The 14,691-nt window shown below is 37.0% G+C and overlaps 1 protein-coding gene across 6 annotated transcripts in view; it reads right to left on the bottom strand.

Annotated features, from left to right (window-relative positions):
• RtGEF (Rho-type guanine nucleotide exchange factor) overlaps nucleotides 1–14,691 on the bottom strand; it is a 334,719-nt gene that overhangs the window by 151,245 nt on the left and 168,783 nt on the right. For all 6 annotated transcript variants that reach the window (XM_090411130.1, XM_090411129.1, XM_090411131.1 and 3 more), the window contains exon 15: nucleotides 2,616–2,711. In XM_090411130.1, coding sequence (XP_090267256.1) covers nucleotides 2,616–2,711 — 96 coding nt within the window. The remainder of the gene's footprint in view (nucleotides 1–2,615; nucleotides 2,712–14,691) is intronic.

The following is a 14,691-nucleotide window of genomic DNA, read 5'->3' as shown; positions in this document are numbered from 1 at the left end:
TAATGTTAGAAGTTGTACAAGATGCACTTAGAATAAGAGGACCAAGCATGAGAACTGCAGATGCTGCTATGGATATGCTAAGTTATGCCAGGAAATGCTATAGAAGTGTAAGTCAGCTCAAGAAAGAAATCTGATTCTGACCAGAGATCTCAGCTTATTAAAAGGAAGGGAGTGAAGGTAAAGGGAAGGAAGATCTTCCTTATGATAAATATGACAGAACTGCATGCTGGTACATTGAAATTCATTAAGTTGTCCTCACCCACAGAGAATGGCAAGAAAATCAAATTTTTTAAGATACCGGATAAGGAAGTATCTGATCATTTGAGCAATACAAAGTTTATCAATAGAAAGAAGAGGAACAGTGTACTGTTGTTAGCAAAACTGTCATTAGGAGAAATCAGACTACAACACAATGTGAATATCCAGAGAAGAAATTGACAATCCAGTTGCAAGCGACAGCTGTTCTGCCTTCTGTACATTGAGAGATTTCCATCTCTCAATGTACAGAAGGTGCCTCTATGCCAAATCCAATGAAAATACTCTCAAAAAAGTGTACACAAGTAAAGAAAATAAATGTACAAAAAGTAAGTTCTATTACAAAATACTATTTCAAGTTCCAGAAAGATAAAGAAGTATTGTAAAATTCAATGCGGTGAAATTTTATATAACGATTTTTCGGCATCGATTTTACTGAGGTCAGAAACCATGAGGAAAGAAAGAATTGTAACTTACTATATTTTAAAGAAGTACTGATTGTAAACTTGTAAAACTAACTAACAAAAAGAATGATATAGAAATTGTTCACAAATTATGAAAATATTGTAAAGGGTAATATTGTGAATTATAATGGTTTGATGTAACAGAATGTTAAAAGTATTTCTTTAAGTTAAGGAGATTAGACCGGATTATGACGACTTGAAAGTAAACAAAAGTATTGAAGGTCGTTCAGATGTAGATTGTTGCTGCCAACCCTGAAGATCAAAACAACAGTGACGTAAGTTATTTACATAAGATTCGGGGTTCTCCAACACTAAAAACAAAGGAGCTTCTGAATCATATAAAAGAGGTCTTGAGAACCTAGAATCAGGCTGGCTATTCGGGAGTTTAGGTTCGAGGCTGTCTGTTCGGAAGCTTAGGTTCAAGGCTGTTCGAGGAGTTTGTTCGTCTTGCAGAAGGAGAAAGCCCAGGAGAAGAAGATCGTTCTACAGAGATATATTTCCAGTAGTAGAACATGCCACGTGTGACCAGATATGAGGAGTCGACAGTAAATCCAATAACCGACGGTGAGCGGTGAGCTATGCTACAGATCCCGAACGAGGACCACACCAGGATGACTGCCAAAAGCCATTCAGCAAAGGCTAGGATATAGGACCGAGGAAAGCAGTCAGCAGAACCACTTGTTTCTGCTGACTGCTTGTTTCTATGAATTTGTGAGTAGATTTTAATACGTTGATGGCTGAGATTGTGATCAAGAATTGTATGTCTGCTGAAAGTAGCTTTGTTAAAATTAATTATCAAGTTGCTATAGGAAATTGAGGCTGAAAGTTAGCTAATATATTTATTGAGAAGAATATTAGTCAGTGATATTGATTGTAACAACCAGAAATTGTCTAGAGTTGGCAAAGCAAGTTTTTCTTAGCATTGGGAATTGCAGGTCTATATTGTAAGGTTACGTCTTTAAGTTTAAAGCAGGAATTAGAGAGAATTTGTTTAATATTGTATTGTGCTTAAAGTAAAATAAACACATTTTGTTTGTTGAAAAACTATCGCCTGATTTTTGACCAATGCAATGTTTCACCAAAATAACCGAACCGGTGTGCTTAAATTACAGAAATTGCCACGACTGACTATTTAAGGTATTATTTTAGAAAGTGATCTATTCTATAAGCGTTATAACTATTCTTCCTGTGCATTAACATTAACTCAGGATGGTGCAGTCAAAAAAACAAATAAATTTTCCATGAATTATATTGCGTGGGAAATAGTTAACACTGTATCCATGAATTGCCTATTCCAGAGGTCTTCTCACTAACAGTGCTAACACTTGTAGGTAGTATAAAAGATTACAAGCAGGACTGAATTAATCAGCTTAAGATAGAAAAAGGTAAAGAGAACTTAACAGAAAGATTTAAATGAGTAGAAGTAAGGCAGACATAACAAAGAGAATAAGATAAATAAATAAAATCTTAGAATATAACTAATGGCGCAGCTCAAATTTTAAAAAAATTAATTTTTTTTATTAATTACTAATAAAGTTATTACAGTATAACTTTAATAAAAGAAATATTATGTCCACCTCTAAGTTTGGATACTACTTTTAAAAGCATGCATATTAGCATTCAAAAAAGGCATCAAATTCTCTATATCTCAGTCATATGTTGTTAGTTATTATTTAATAGTTTTCTTCCAGAGATGAAAAACTTTGCAAAGAAACAGTTTTTATTTTAAACTATGAAAAAAATATGCACATTGTCAACTTTTGTGACACATCATCATCCATGTGTGGTCATTTCAGTTTTATTAAAGTCCTGTTAAATAACCAGGAATGTTTCCATCTCTCAATGCACAATGTATTCTGAAAGAATTTAATTAACAAAGAAAGAAATGGTACATACCTGAATTAACAGTATATCTAGTTTTTGCACTTGTACAATATGCTTCAATGACTTGTAAAATTCTCATGTCTCCTTCATATGCCCTCTCTTCCAAAACTGCAATATATATAGTATAATAATGTAACTGTAAAAAAATAATGGAGAGAACAAGAATACTTTAATGCATATTAAAAAAATGGTTTGGATTACTTAGCATCAAAGATTTAGCTGAAAAAAAAAAATTATTTATTGCAATACAATTATTTAAACAGAATAGAAATATAAACATTATGGCAATACTTCTGCATACTGTAAAACAAGAGAAGAATAATTGCAATTACCATTAAAGCTGAAAGAAATAATGCAGTGAAAATTTAATGTGGATTAAAAAAAAAGTTAAGTGTGAACTGTATTTAGTAAGATTACCTCACAGTGGGATAGCTTAAGGCAGTCATTCTTATTGAAGTCTGGTTATGGTTCATGAATAAAAACTTCATAGCTTTCTTTATTCAATATTCCAGTGTATCTGTGGACAAGGTGTGAACTCAACAATACAGAATTTTTTGGTGCTCAACTTTTGTTTGAAAATTATGATGGAATGTGTCATCTATATACTTATTGTGTTATTTTTTCATTCTGTACAATGAAAGTCTGCTGTCTGGTTACTTTAAATTGAAAAAAATCTAGAAACATAAGACTATACCTGGTTGCTTTTGCCAGAGTAAAATAGATTATTTATTGTATACTGAGTTTATCTTTTGTAGAAAACTTGCAATTCTGATAACAGAGCTCCAACTTGTAACAGTATCATCCACAAAGTGTAACCAAAGAAAAGGTCATGGAGTAACTGCTCAGGATGTGTTGTTCAAAATGATCCATTTAATAGCTGGTAAGAAAGAAGATAATACTACAAAACCAACTGCTGATAATTCAATGTGTGTGAAAAGTTTTTTCTGACAAGAGAATAACTGGTATTAATGATGGCATCAGATAATGTAATGATGACTGGAGGAATATTTGTAAAAATATAAAATCACATCCAAACTAATTAGAATGAAAGAAATAAAACCTTATCCAATATATGTTTTAATGTGAGAAGGAAAATTACCTACAAAGGCTGAAAGAACTAGGGGCAGATGTTTGGCTAATTTATAAATGGTAGAAGTGACCACTGATCTCAGATGAATATTTATGTGCCCTAGAGAGAAATACTTTGTTCCATCTGAAAATTTTATACTGTCTGGACAGAATGTTTCCATTTTTCCTCACATTTATTCCTGTAATTTATTTTCAACTTCCAGATCTTATTTATTAAATGAGTAAAGCACCTGTCCGAAGTCACCTTCATTCTCCAGCCATTTCAACTTTCATATTCTTCATTCAGTCCCACGTTTTACTAGTCAGCCTGCAGAACTACATTTGAGGGTACTGAGGATGCATTACCCCATATGGAGGAAGTTTAAGATGCCTAGTGTGTTTGGGATGGCCTTTTAGCTATCATTCACATTGCACGAAGAGGAAGGAACCAAAGAATAATGACAAGAGGTAACATGCATTGGTATGAAGTTGCACTTAATGGTCTTGGCAAATTTTCTGCACTTCGGCTTTTCCAAGTCTGAAATGGACTTTGAAGTGGCAATATCCACTTCAGGCCTCCAAAAAAGTAAGGCAGTAGTTTCAATAGGTGATGAATTACATAGGGATCAAGTTGGCATTTCCTCCAACTAGGGAAGATGAGATTATCTTGGTCAACATTTCAGATGTCTCTCTATACAAGGGAGTAGCTATTATGAAAAGGTCTGTATATTCTCCATTAGTCTGCATGTAGAGGGGGATTTAATAAGAAATTTAACATATTTAAACCCTAGAATAAAATTTACAGTAGAAATTGAAGACAACCACTGCTTACCATTTCAAGATACTTTAGTCATCAGATTCCCAGATACTCAAATATTAATTCACTCCACCATCCTGCACAAAAGAATAGTATAACAAAAACATTAACACACAAGACTAGGTCCATTTGCTCCAAAGATATCATACTCCAAAATGAATTAGAATAAATCTTAAATAGTTTCACCAGTAATGAATACAATCCAGATCCTAAACCACTCCCCTACCCCAAACATGAAGCATACAGGTCCCTCCAAAATAGGTGGTGTAGTTCCTTACTACACCAAATTCTGAAAGAATAAAAAACCTTAAATACCAAGTATGTAAACCAATATTCAAATGAGTCTCCTTATCCGCTATCCTAAATATGAAATCCACTTACATAAGACATAAGTTAACAAGAGTGCAAAGGATCAATTATCAATGTAATCTTACTTATTATAGGATAAATCTGTAGCTTAAAAAAACAACAACACTGAAACCACCTATTTATGAATCAATATCAATTTATTTATTTATGAATAAATAATTATTTATGAATTAATGGAGTACGATGGAAGAAACCATTATTTTAAAATGATGTTGCTTCAGAGGTAAAATACCCTGAGAATTTGCATATGCTCTAAAGAATGCTCCTAAATTAAAACTGACTTCAAGAAACTTCAAGATTTCAAAGAATGTAATTTTTTGTCAAAAACAACGTAACTAGCCATCCTTAACTAGCCGGAATATTTTGAACTCTTATTCATATCTACATTGTACTTTTGTGATAACACTCTGATAGCTGCAATCCTGAGAACATCTCAGGAACTGAAGACAAAATTTTGATATTTCCTTCTTTCATCTGATATTGTGATAAGGCATTAAACCTTCAAAGCAAAATGTATGAGGTGGTATTAAAAAGTTTCAAGACTAGTTTTGTAACATGCCAACAGATGGCAGCACAAGGCTGCATGCACAGTCACAGGGAGCACCAACCTTCATAAGTCAGTGTGCCAAAAGACATCGTCCTGTGTACATCGGGAGCTGCGCAACTGGTGCTATTCTGACCACGTGCATTACCACGTCTGCGATTTCATCATGGGCAGCAAGTTAGAACAAAGAGCGAACGTGAAATTCTGCGTGAAACTGGGCAAATCTGCCAGAGAGAGAGAGAGATGTATGGCATGATTCGGCAAGTTTACGGTGATGTTGTTGCAATGAGTCGTTCGAGGTGTTTTGAGTGGCAAGTGCACTTCAAGAGTGGAAGAACATCACTGGAAGACGATGAGAGATCAGGAAGACCTTCAACAAGCTCAACCCCCGAAAATGTCAAAACCATTCAGTCACTTGTGCATGAGGATCGTCAAAGAACACTCCACAAAATTGCTGCCATTGTCAGTGTGTCATACGGAACAGTCCAGGCAATCCTCGTGTGATTTGAACATGCACCGTGTTGCTGCCAAGTTCGTCCCCAGGCTGCTGACCTAGGAGCAGAAGGAAAACCATGTCGAAGTCTGCCAAGAACTCCATCAGCATCTCGTGGATGACCCATCCTTTATGTCGCGGATCATTACCAGTGACGAAACTTGGAATACGGGTACAACCCTGAGAAGAAGCAACAGTCTTCACAGTGGAAGAGCCCATCATCTCCAAGATCAAAAAAGGTGAGGTAAGTCCACAGCTCGACCAAGTGCATGCTCATCGTCTTTTTCAACATTCGCGGCATTGTGCATCGAGAATTCGTACCCAGGGTCCAGACCGTCAATAGCGAGTTCTACTGCCAGGCTTTAAGGCGTCTGAGGGAGGACATTCGGCGAAAGCAACCGGATTTGTGGTGCACGAAAAACTGGATGCTTCACGACGACAATGTACCGTGTCACCGAGCTCTCCTCACATGCAAGTTTCTTGCTGGAAACAACATGATCTCACTTCCGCATTCACCCTAGTTCATAGGAGTCAGATTTAGCTCCTATGGATTTTGCCCTCTTCCCAAAGATGAAGATCCAGCTCAAAGGTTGCCGTTTTGACACCACTGTGAAGATCCAGCATGAATCACAGAAGGTGCTTGATACGCTTCGAAAAGAAGACTTCCAGGACATATTCCAGAAGAGGCAGAATGCTGGGAGTGCTGTATTGCTATGCAAGGGGACTATTTTGAAGGTGATAGTGTGTAAACATATATAAATAAAGTAATTTCTCGTAAACAGAGCTAATCTCGAAACCTTTTGACACCACCTCGTATAATTAACAGATGACTTTAAATATACCTTCCTTTCCACTCTTCAAGAAAAAATACCAAAGTTTCCAAAATTACACTAATTATGACAACTTGTATAACTAATTCCTTCAAAATGGATTGTGCATGCATTTATCTTCAGTCCAAAAAAATTGCTAATAACAATGATCTCCACTTTTGAATAATGCCTTCAGTGATAAGTGCTCTATTTCAGTCAGGATTTTTAACCACTCTCCCACCCCTTAAGTTTGTACAATTATTAATGATCTTACCTTAAACAATTAAAGTAACAATAATATATAGTCACATGGGAGCGTATAACATTATACTCATACATACTACAACTGTTAAACCTGTCTTGCATTTAATAACATATCTAGTATTAACCCATATCTATAAAAAGGGGAAAAAATTGAAATGTGAGAATTAGAGAGAAATTTCTTACTGAAGGTTCCAGCTAAGATTTATGCAAGCATACTTCAAAAAGGGTAACAAAAATTGTGAAAAGAAACATGAAGAGCAAGATCTGATTCCAAGGTCAAACACGGATTGTTAGATCAGAATTTACCTCAACACAAATAATTCAGAAATCATGGGCATATAACAGGTATCTGGATTTAAGTTTGATCTGGAAAAAAATCATATTAACCCTCTCATGCATGAATTTTTATATTCATTTATAAAAAAATTATAATGATGGTACAGTACTATTTAATGTTACAGTATTACCATGAATTCATTAATTTTGCTAATTTGTGCCCCGTATATGTTAAAAATGATGTCCTCATATGAGGCCCTTATGCATGACAGGGTTAATATTATTGCACGGGCACCTCCATGGAGTCCTAAGATTGGTTGTGGGAAACCCAAACTATCAACTTTCTAGTAGCAAGGCTTATACGTTGGTCAAACATAACTGGTAATTAGTTTACGGAATTAACAACGCATATAAAGTATATTAATTAAAGATAACTTTAATAAATAACTTCTATATTTCAGCAACGTCACGCTGCCATCTTCAGGAACATAAAGATATGGTATGTGCACGCAGGCACTAACAAAAGCAAATGAGGAAGAAAGCAAGAAACTACTATTGTTCCTAAAGTCCTAATGGTGCCCTCTGGCTGGCTAATTTGGTTGTCTTGGCAGTTGGGCTGAAGTTCTCAAAATGTAGGTCTCCCAAATTTGGGGTAGTTTCATGCACCCAAATTTGTTGAGGTTAGGAACGTTTTTTAGAGCTGCTGAAGATTCCTTGAATAATCTTTCGTATTTAAACTTGCTGCGGTGTATTATTTTTGTTTTCTTCCAACGAATTCTATGGTGGGTATCTAAGGCATGGTCAGCCAGCCCGGAGCAGCTGTACTGGTGAAACCAGATGTAGTCTTTGTGTTCTGAAATCCTGATATTTGTTGTTCTGCCTGTTTGGCCAAAGTAGGACAATTTGCAGCTGCAAGGGACCTGGTATACACCAGGTAGGTCTAGGGGAAGTGGTTGGTCTTTGGTAGAGCGGATAAGGGATGCCAACTTTTTATATGGTCTGTAACAAGAAGTAAGGTCATATTTTCTGAGGATATTGGTTATTTTCTCAGAGGTGCCCTGGATGTAGGGGATGGTGATAGATTTGGTGTAATCTTTATTGTGGAGCAGGGGGGGGGGGGGTTGTGGTTTACTGGTTTTAGTATTTTTTGGATTTTTTTGGGGTTATAGCCATTGGCTAAGAAAGTGTTGTGGATGTAGTTTAGTTCAGTAGTTAGGGCCTTGTCATCTGATCAGATTAATTTTATCCTGTTATATAGTGATTTTATAACCCCATATTGTTGTGAGGGGGGATGGTGGGATTACTGGTGAATGTATCTGTGAGTATGGGTGGGTTTTCTGTAAACAGAGAAAACCAAAGATCCATGAAGCTGGCGGGTGATTAAAGTGTCTAGGAAGGGGAGAGTGTTGTTTTCCTCTTTTTCTAAGGTGAACTGGACTCTGGGGTGTTGGTTGTTTAAGTGTGTTAGGAAGGGGTGGAGTGAGTCTGAGCCATGTGGCCAAATAGCGAACACATCATCCACGTAACGAAGCCAAATAGTGGGTTTTTGTGGGGCAGAGTTTAAGGCTTTCTCTTCAAAGGTCTCCATAAAGAAATTGGCGAAGGATTGGGAAAGTGGTGAACCCATGGCTGTCCCTTCTATCTGTTTGTAGAACTTTCCTTGCCAAACGAAATAGCCTGAGTTCATTGTGAACCGAAATAGGGCTGAGATATCGGGAGGAAACTTGGCTTGGATGAGCTCTAGGGTTTCTTTGAGTGGGACATTAGTGAATAGGGAGGAGACGTCAAAACTGACCATTATGTCAGTGTGTTGGAATGAGAGGTTTTCTATACTGGCTTTAAAGTGGGCTGAGTTTTTTATGTGTGATGGTGTATTGCCAGTATAGTGTGTGAGCGTTTTGGCTAAATGTTTGGCTAATTTATATGTGGGGGAATCAATGCCATCCACTATGGGACATAATGGCACATTTTGTTTATGTATTTTTGGGAGTCCATATAATCGGGGGGGGGGGGGGGTCTGGAGTTGTAAGGTTTTAGTTTGTTAGTGACTTCCACAGGCCAAGAAGTGACTTTCTTAAGTAGTCTGTGGAGAGTTCTAATCTGAGAGCTGGTAGGATTATATTCAATAGGGAGATAAGTGGTACGGTCTAGTACTAAAGCATTAAGCTTACCTTTGTAGTCCTTTTGATTTAGCACCACAGTGGCGTTTCCCTTATCCGCTTTGGTGATTACTATTTTTTTGTTATTCTTCATTTCTTGTAGGGCTGTATATTCATCTTTGGATAAGTTGGTTTTTGGAGGTTTGGCTTTAGTGAGAACACCGACTACATCCAGTCTGACATTGTTGGCGATATGGTTAGGAAGATTGCAAATCCCACGTTCTATTTCGATCATGATTTCGGCAGGTATTCTTTTAGGAGCTAGGGCAAAATTGTGACCACGTGCAAGTGCGGTGAGTGCTTCAGGCTTTAAAACTGCCGACGAGAGGTTGACTACAGTGTTGAGTGGTGGCGGTGGTAAGGAAGTAGAATTCTTTATCAGGTTTTCGTATTTTTTCAAGTGCCAACTTCGTATTTTTTCGAATTCTTTTCTTGCCGATGCGCATGAGACGTCATAAAGTATCGTCCAAAGATCATGGCCGAGTGCATTCAAAAGCTCTTCCTCTAGCACCCATAAGGTTTTGTTTACGTCGGCAAGGAGAACACATGTTGCAGTAATTTGTTCTCTTAAAAGGGCGAAACTAGTGCGATTATAAATGCGCAGAGCTTTTTGTGAAGTAAAATGGTGCTTCAATTTAACACAATTAGGGATTACCTTGTTATCCCGGCAGCGTTTTAGGAACACCAGACGATTTAGTTGTCTGGAAGTCTTCAACCTCAGTTTGCCATATTGACAGGCCTTTCGTGCGATGGAATCTCCGTGTTTGCTACTAGAATCTACTAATTCTAGTAGCAAGGCTTATACGTTGGTCAAACATAACTGGTAATTAGTTTACGGAATTAACAACGCATATAAAGTATATTAATTAAAGATAACTTTAATAAATAACTTCTATATTTCAGCAACGTCACGCTGCCATCTTCAGGAACATAAAGATATGGTATGTGCACGCAGGCACTAACAAAAGCAAATGAGGAAGAAAGCAAGAAACTACTATTGTTCCTAAAGTCCTAATGGTGCCCTCTGGCAGGCTAATTTGGTTGTCTTGGCAGTTGGGCTGAAGTTCTCAAAATGTAGGTCTCCCAAATTTGGGGTAGTTTCATGCACCCAAATTTGTTGAGGTTAGGAACGTTTTTTAGAGCTGCTGAAGATTCCTTGAATAATCTTTCGTATTTAAACTTGCTGCGGTGTATTATTTTTGTTTTCTTCCAACGAATTCTATGGTGGGTATCTAAGGCATGGTCAGCCAGCCCAGAGCGGCTGTACTGGTGAACACTATATAGCAGGGCAAAATTAATCTGCTCAGATGACAAGGCCCTAACTACCGAACTAAACCACATCCACAACACTTTCTTAGCCAATGGCTATAACCCCAAAAAAATTCAAAAAATACTAAAACCAGTAAACTACAACCCCCCCCCCTCCACAATAAAGATTACACCAAATATATCACCATCCCCTACATTCAGGGCACCTCTGAGAAAATAACCAATATCCACAGAAAATATGACCTTACTTCTTGTTACAGACCATATAAAAAGTTGGCATCCCTTATCCGCTCTACCAAAGACCAACCACTTCCCCTAGACCTACCTGGTGTATACCAGGTCCCTTGCAGCTGCAAATTGTCCTACTTTGGCCAAACAGGCAGAACAACAAATATCAGGATTTCAGAACACAAAGACTACATCTGGTTTCACCAGTACAGCTGCTCCGGGCTGGCTGACCATGCCTTAGATACCCACCATAGAATTCGTTGGAAGAAAACAAAAATAATACACCGCAGCAAGTTTAAATACGAAAGATTATTCAAGGAATCTTCAGCAGCTCTAAAAAACGTTCCTAACCTCAATAAATTTGGGTGCATGAAACTACCCCAAATTTGGGAGACCTACATTTTGAGAACTTCAGCCCAACTGCCAAGACAACCAAATTAGCCAGCCAGAGGGCACCATTAGGACTTAAGGAACAATAATAGTTTCTTGCTTTCTTCCTCATTTGCTTTTGTTAGTGCCTGCGTGCACATACCATATCTTTATGTTCCTGAAGATGGCAGCGTGACATTGCCAAACTATCAACACAATAACTATCATATCTCTCCTTGAAACCATTAACAGACAAAGTACTCACAAATGACTCAGGCAATCCATTCCATTCATTCACAACTCTCTGGGGAGGGGGGAGGATCTAGTTCTCATGCCCTTGCTAACCACATTCTTACCCAACTTCCAAGAATGATCCAAGTACTGAAACATTTCCTCCACACCAATCCTATAAAAGACTAAGTAATTTAAATGTTCCCATCATATCCTCCCTTTTGCAATTTACAAACCTTCAATCTATTCTCATAACAAGCATTCCACAGACCACTCACAATGATGGTTACTTACTTCTGGAACCTCTCCACCACTTCCTCATCCACAAGAAACCCAAGGTGACCAGACCTGAACACAGCAATCCAGATGGGGTTGTATTCTCTGCCTTCACTCATTGTACTAACCTGCTGATGCATGTCTTCTGCATCATCCCAGGCCTATAGCAGCATCTAATTTTATATTTTGTCCTATTGGCCTCAATCTCACATCAGATTGACTCAAAAGAACTGCCATCTGCATGACTGAATGACTCCCATCCTTGTTGGCTGCAATTCATCTGCTATCATCAGCAGTTTCCCATCCTCTGTCCTGTCTAATCTATCCTCCCCAAAAATACTAAATCCATCGCATTCTATCCCTGCAACTACATCATCTGTTGTTAGCCAAGGCTTACTAATGCCTATAACATTTGGCAAGGTTGCACTAACCAATGCCCAAAACTCCTCCCTCTTGTTCCTGATACCTCTGGCATTAGTATATAGAAACTGCAGTATCCCTGTAGGCTCCAAACCACTTTTCTTCCTGAACTGACTACATTATTAATATTTTTGCTTGAGAGACTAGATTCTGCACTTGCTGGTCATTCTCACACTGATTTGCTTCATGGGCATACACACACACACACACACACGTCTGCATCTGCCCTAATTTCTTTAGTTTTTCTGACTTTGCACTGACCCACTCTCAGTGAACAAAGTTATCTCCAGTCACTTATCTCCTAAATCTATTAAGTGTAGTCTATCAGCATCGTACCAATTTTTATGTTCACCAAACTCAGGCCATAGGTCCACAACCTCTACATCATTCCTTCTGCACAACATGCATATTAATTCATTGGCTATCATCACCCTCTTCAATTTTCCCCTGTCATAGAGTGGCAACAGACTCACAAACATCAGCTGATCAATCTTCTTTTTTTTTTTGCTTCTTCCAATAACTCTTTCACATCATAATACTTCTCTCCTTTCAGGTCACTGGTTCCAGCCAAAACAATCAATTCTTTCACCTTCCTTTTCTGCATTCTAAACAGCATTACTAATATTATTAATTTTCTGCACTAGGGAAACAAGATTTGTAGTGCTTTCATGAAGTACTTCCCTTATAGAATCACCATAAAAAAAAAAAATTGCTTACGCTTTGTCTTGTTTATTCTCACAATTTTCTTTCTGGCTTCGAACTTCTTGTTGTTCTCAGTTTGATTAATCTCTTGCTGTTTCTGCAGCCTTTCAATCTTGTGCTTTGTCCTGTGAAGGACTATATGCAAGCAAGCTATTTCTTTATTCAGGTATTCTATGTTCTCCTGAACTTCTGTAAATGCTATCTTACTGCTATTTTTAATCACCTCATTTATACTCTCTTTCACATTTCTTAAACCCAGAATTCCATTAACTCCAATATTTTTGGTTTCACAGCTTTCAAGTTGTGAAACCAAAATTCAGTACTAACTTCTGCTACTTCATTCTTTTGATGCCGAGTAGTCTCGAATTTTTGGCTCATAAAACATCTATGGCACGCTCTCTCCACTACCACTCTCAATACCACAATCTATTTTCTCTTGGCAACAAATACTACATTTCACAAAATCTCCCATGTCAAACTCCCTGCACAACGATATCTTGGCCGTCATTGTTCTCACTCGCATCAGCACCACAGATAACAGTTTATCTATCGTACATGGTATTAATGTATCAAAAATAAATAAAGACACTCAACCACACAGTCATACACAAGAATATTACAATCATTAATTATCAAAATATCATGAAATCAATATTAAAACAATGACAAAGCTGTGAGCTCACAATCATGGAGTCTGTACTACCTGGTACAGACTGCATGATTGTTAGCGATATCAATATTAGCAGATGACAAAGTACAAGAGAAAAGCTGTTTAGAACATTACAATTATATGAGGCAAATGGAATATGGAGTAATTTATATACACACCAGAATATGTATGAAAATCAGCAATAAAAAAGATAAATATTTAAACTGTAAGTTAACAGAATTAAAATATAGAATGATGGTTTGATGCAAAATCAGGTGTAAGTTCCCTTATTTGTCATGTATATGAATCACATGAAAGAAAGTGATATTTATTCTGCTATCAGAATCTGAGATATCAAACTTAGCTCTTTGCTTTATGCAGGTGATGGACCTTCTAAAAATCCAGTGTGAGTCTCCAGGCTTCTTAAATAAACTGAATAACAGCTGTAACAAATTTTATATGAAAATTATCAATAAAAAGGCAAAAACTGTGAAAATAGGCAGGAACATGGAAAATTTCAACTGCAATTTTAATGGACAACATAGAGGACAAGTAATATATTTCAGTCATTTAGACACAATTTCATTGAAGATGGCATATTAAATACTCAAATGTACAACAGAATAAGTAAAGCTGGTATGGTGGGGAGCCAGTCGAATAAATTTATATGGAATAAGAAAGAAATTAGCCAAACCACTAAACTAGTAAATAAGTGTTCAAACCAAATTTAATTTAAGCATTTTCATGGAACTGGCCACCATCATCCACCACTTTCCTTTAATCATGTACAAACACAAGCAGATTCTGGTCAATACCTATAGAGTTCAACTCTATAGGTATTGACCAGACCTTCTTCATACATCTGTTCTTTGGAGCAGTCTCTTAACCAGTGATTATAATCCCTAGTTCTTCAAGAAAACATCAACAAATTTCTTATTACTGAAGAAATTTGGTGGCTATTACTGAAGGCTTGAAGATGAAGACTGGCTACCCAGCTGTGTTCAAAAAATTATGAGTGATGGGAAATAAAAGACATTAGGTTTTTTTTTTTTCCATCATCTTTTTCTCCTGGTTATCTGTGGAAAAAAAAATAATCGCATGATGTTTAGATGTGATTTTCTACCTTTATTATACCTTTGTCACTC

This window comes from Typopeltis vanoorti, chromosome 21, assembly GCF_054136105.1.
Source record: "Typopeltis vanoorti isolate ZY-2024b chromosome 21, IOZ_Tvanoo_1.0, whole genome shotgun sequence".
Classification (NCBI taxonomy): domain Eukaryota; kingdom Metazoa; phylum Arthropoda; class Arachnida; order Uropygi; family Thelyphonidae; genus Typopeltis; species Typopeltis vanoorti.
The sequence above is the reverse complement of the archived record's forward strand: the minus strand, read 5'-3'. Positions and strand labels throughout refer to the sequence as shown.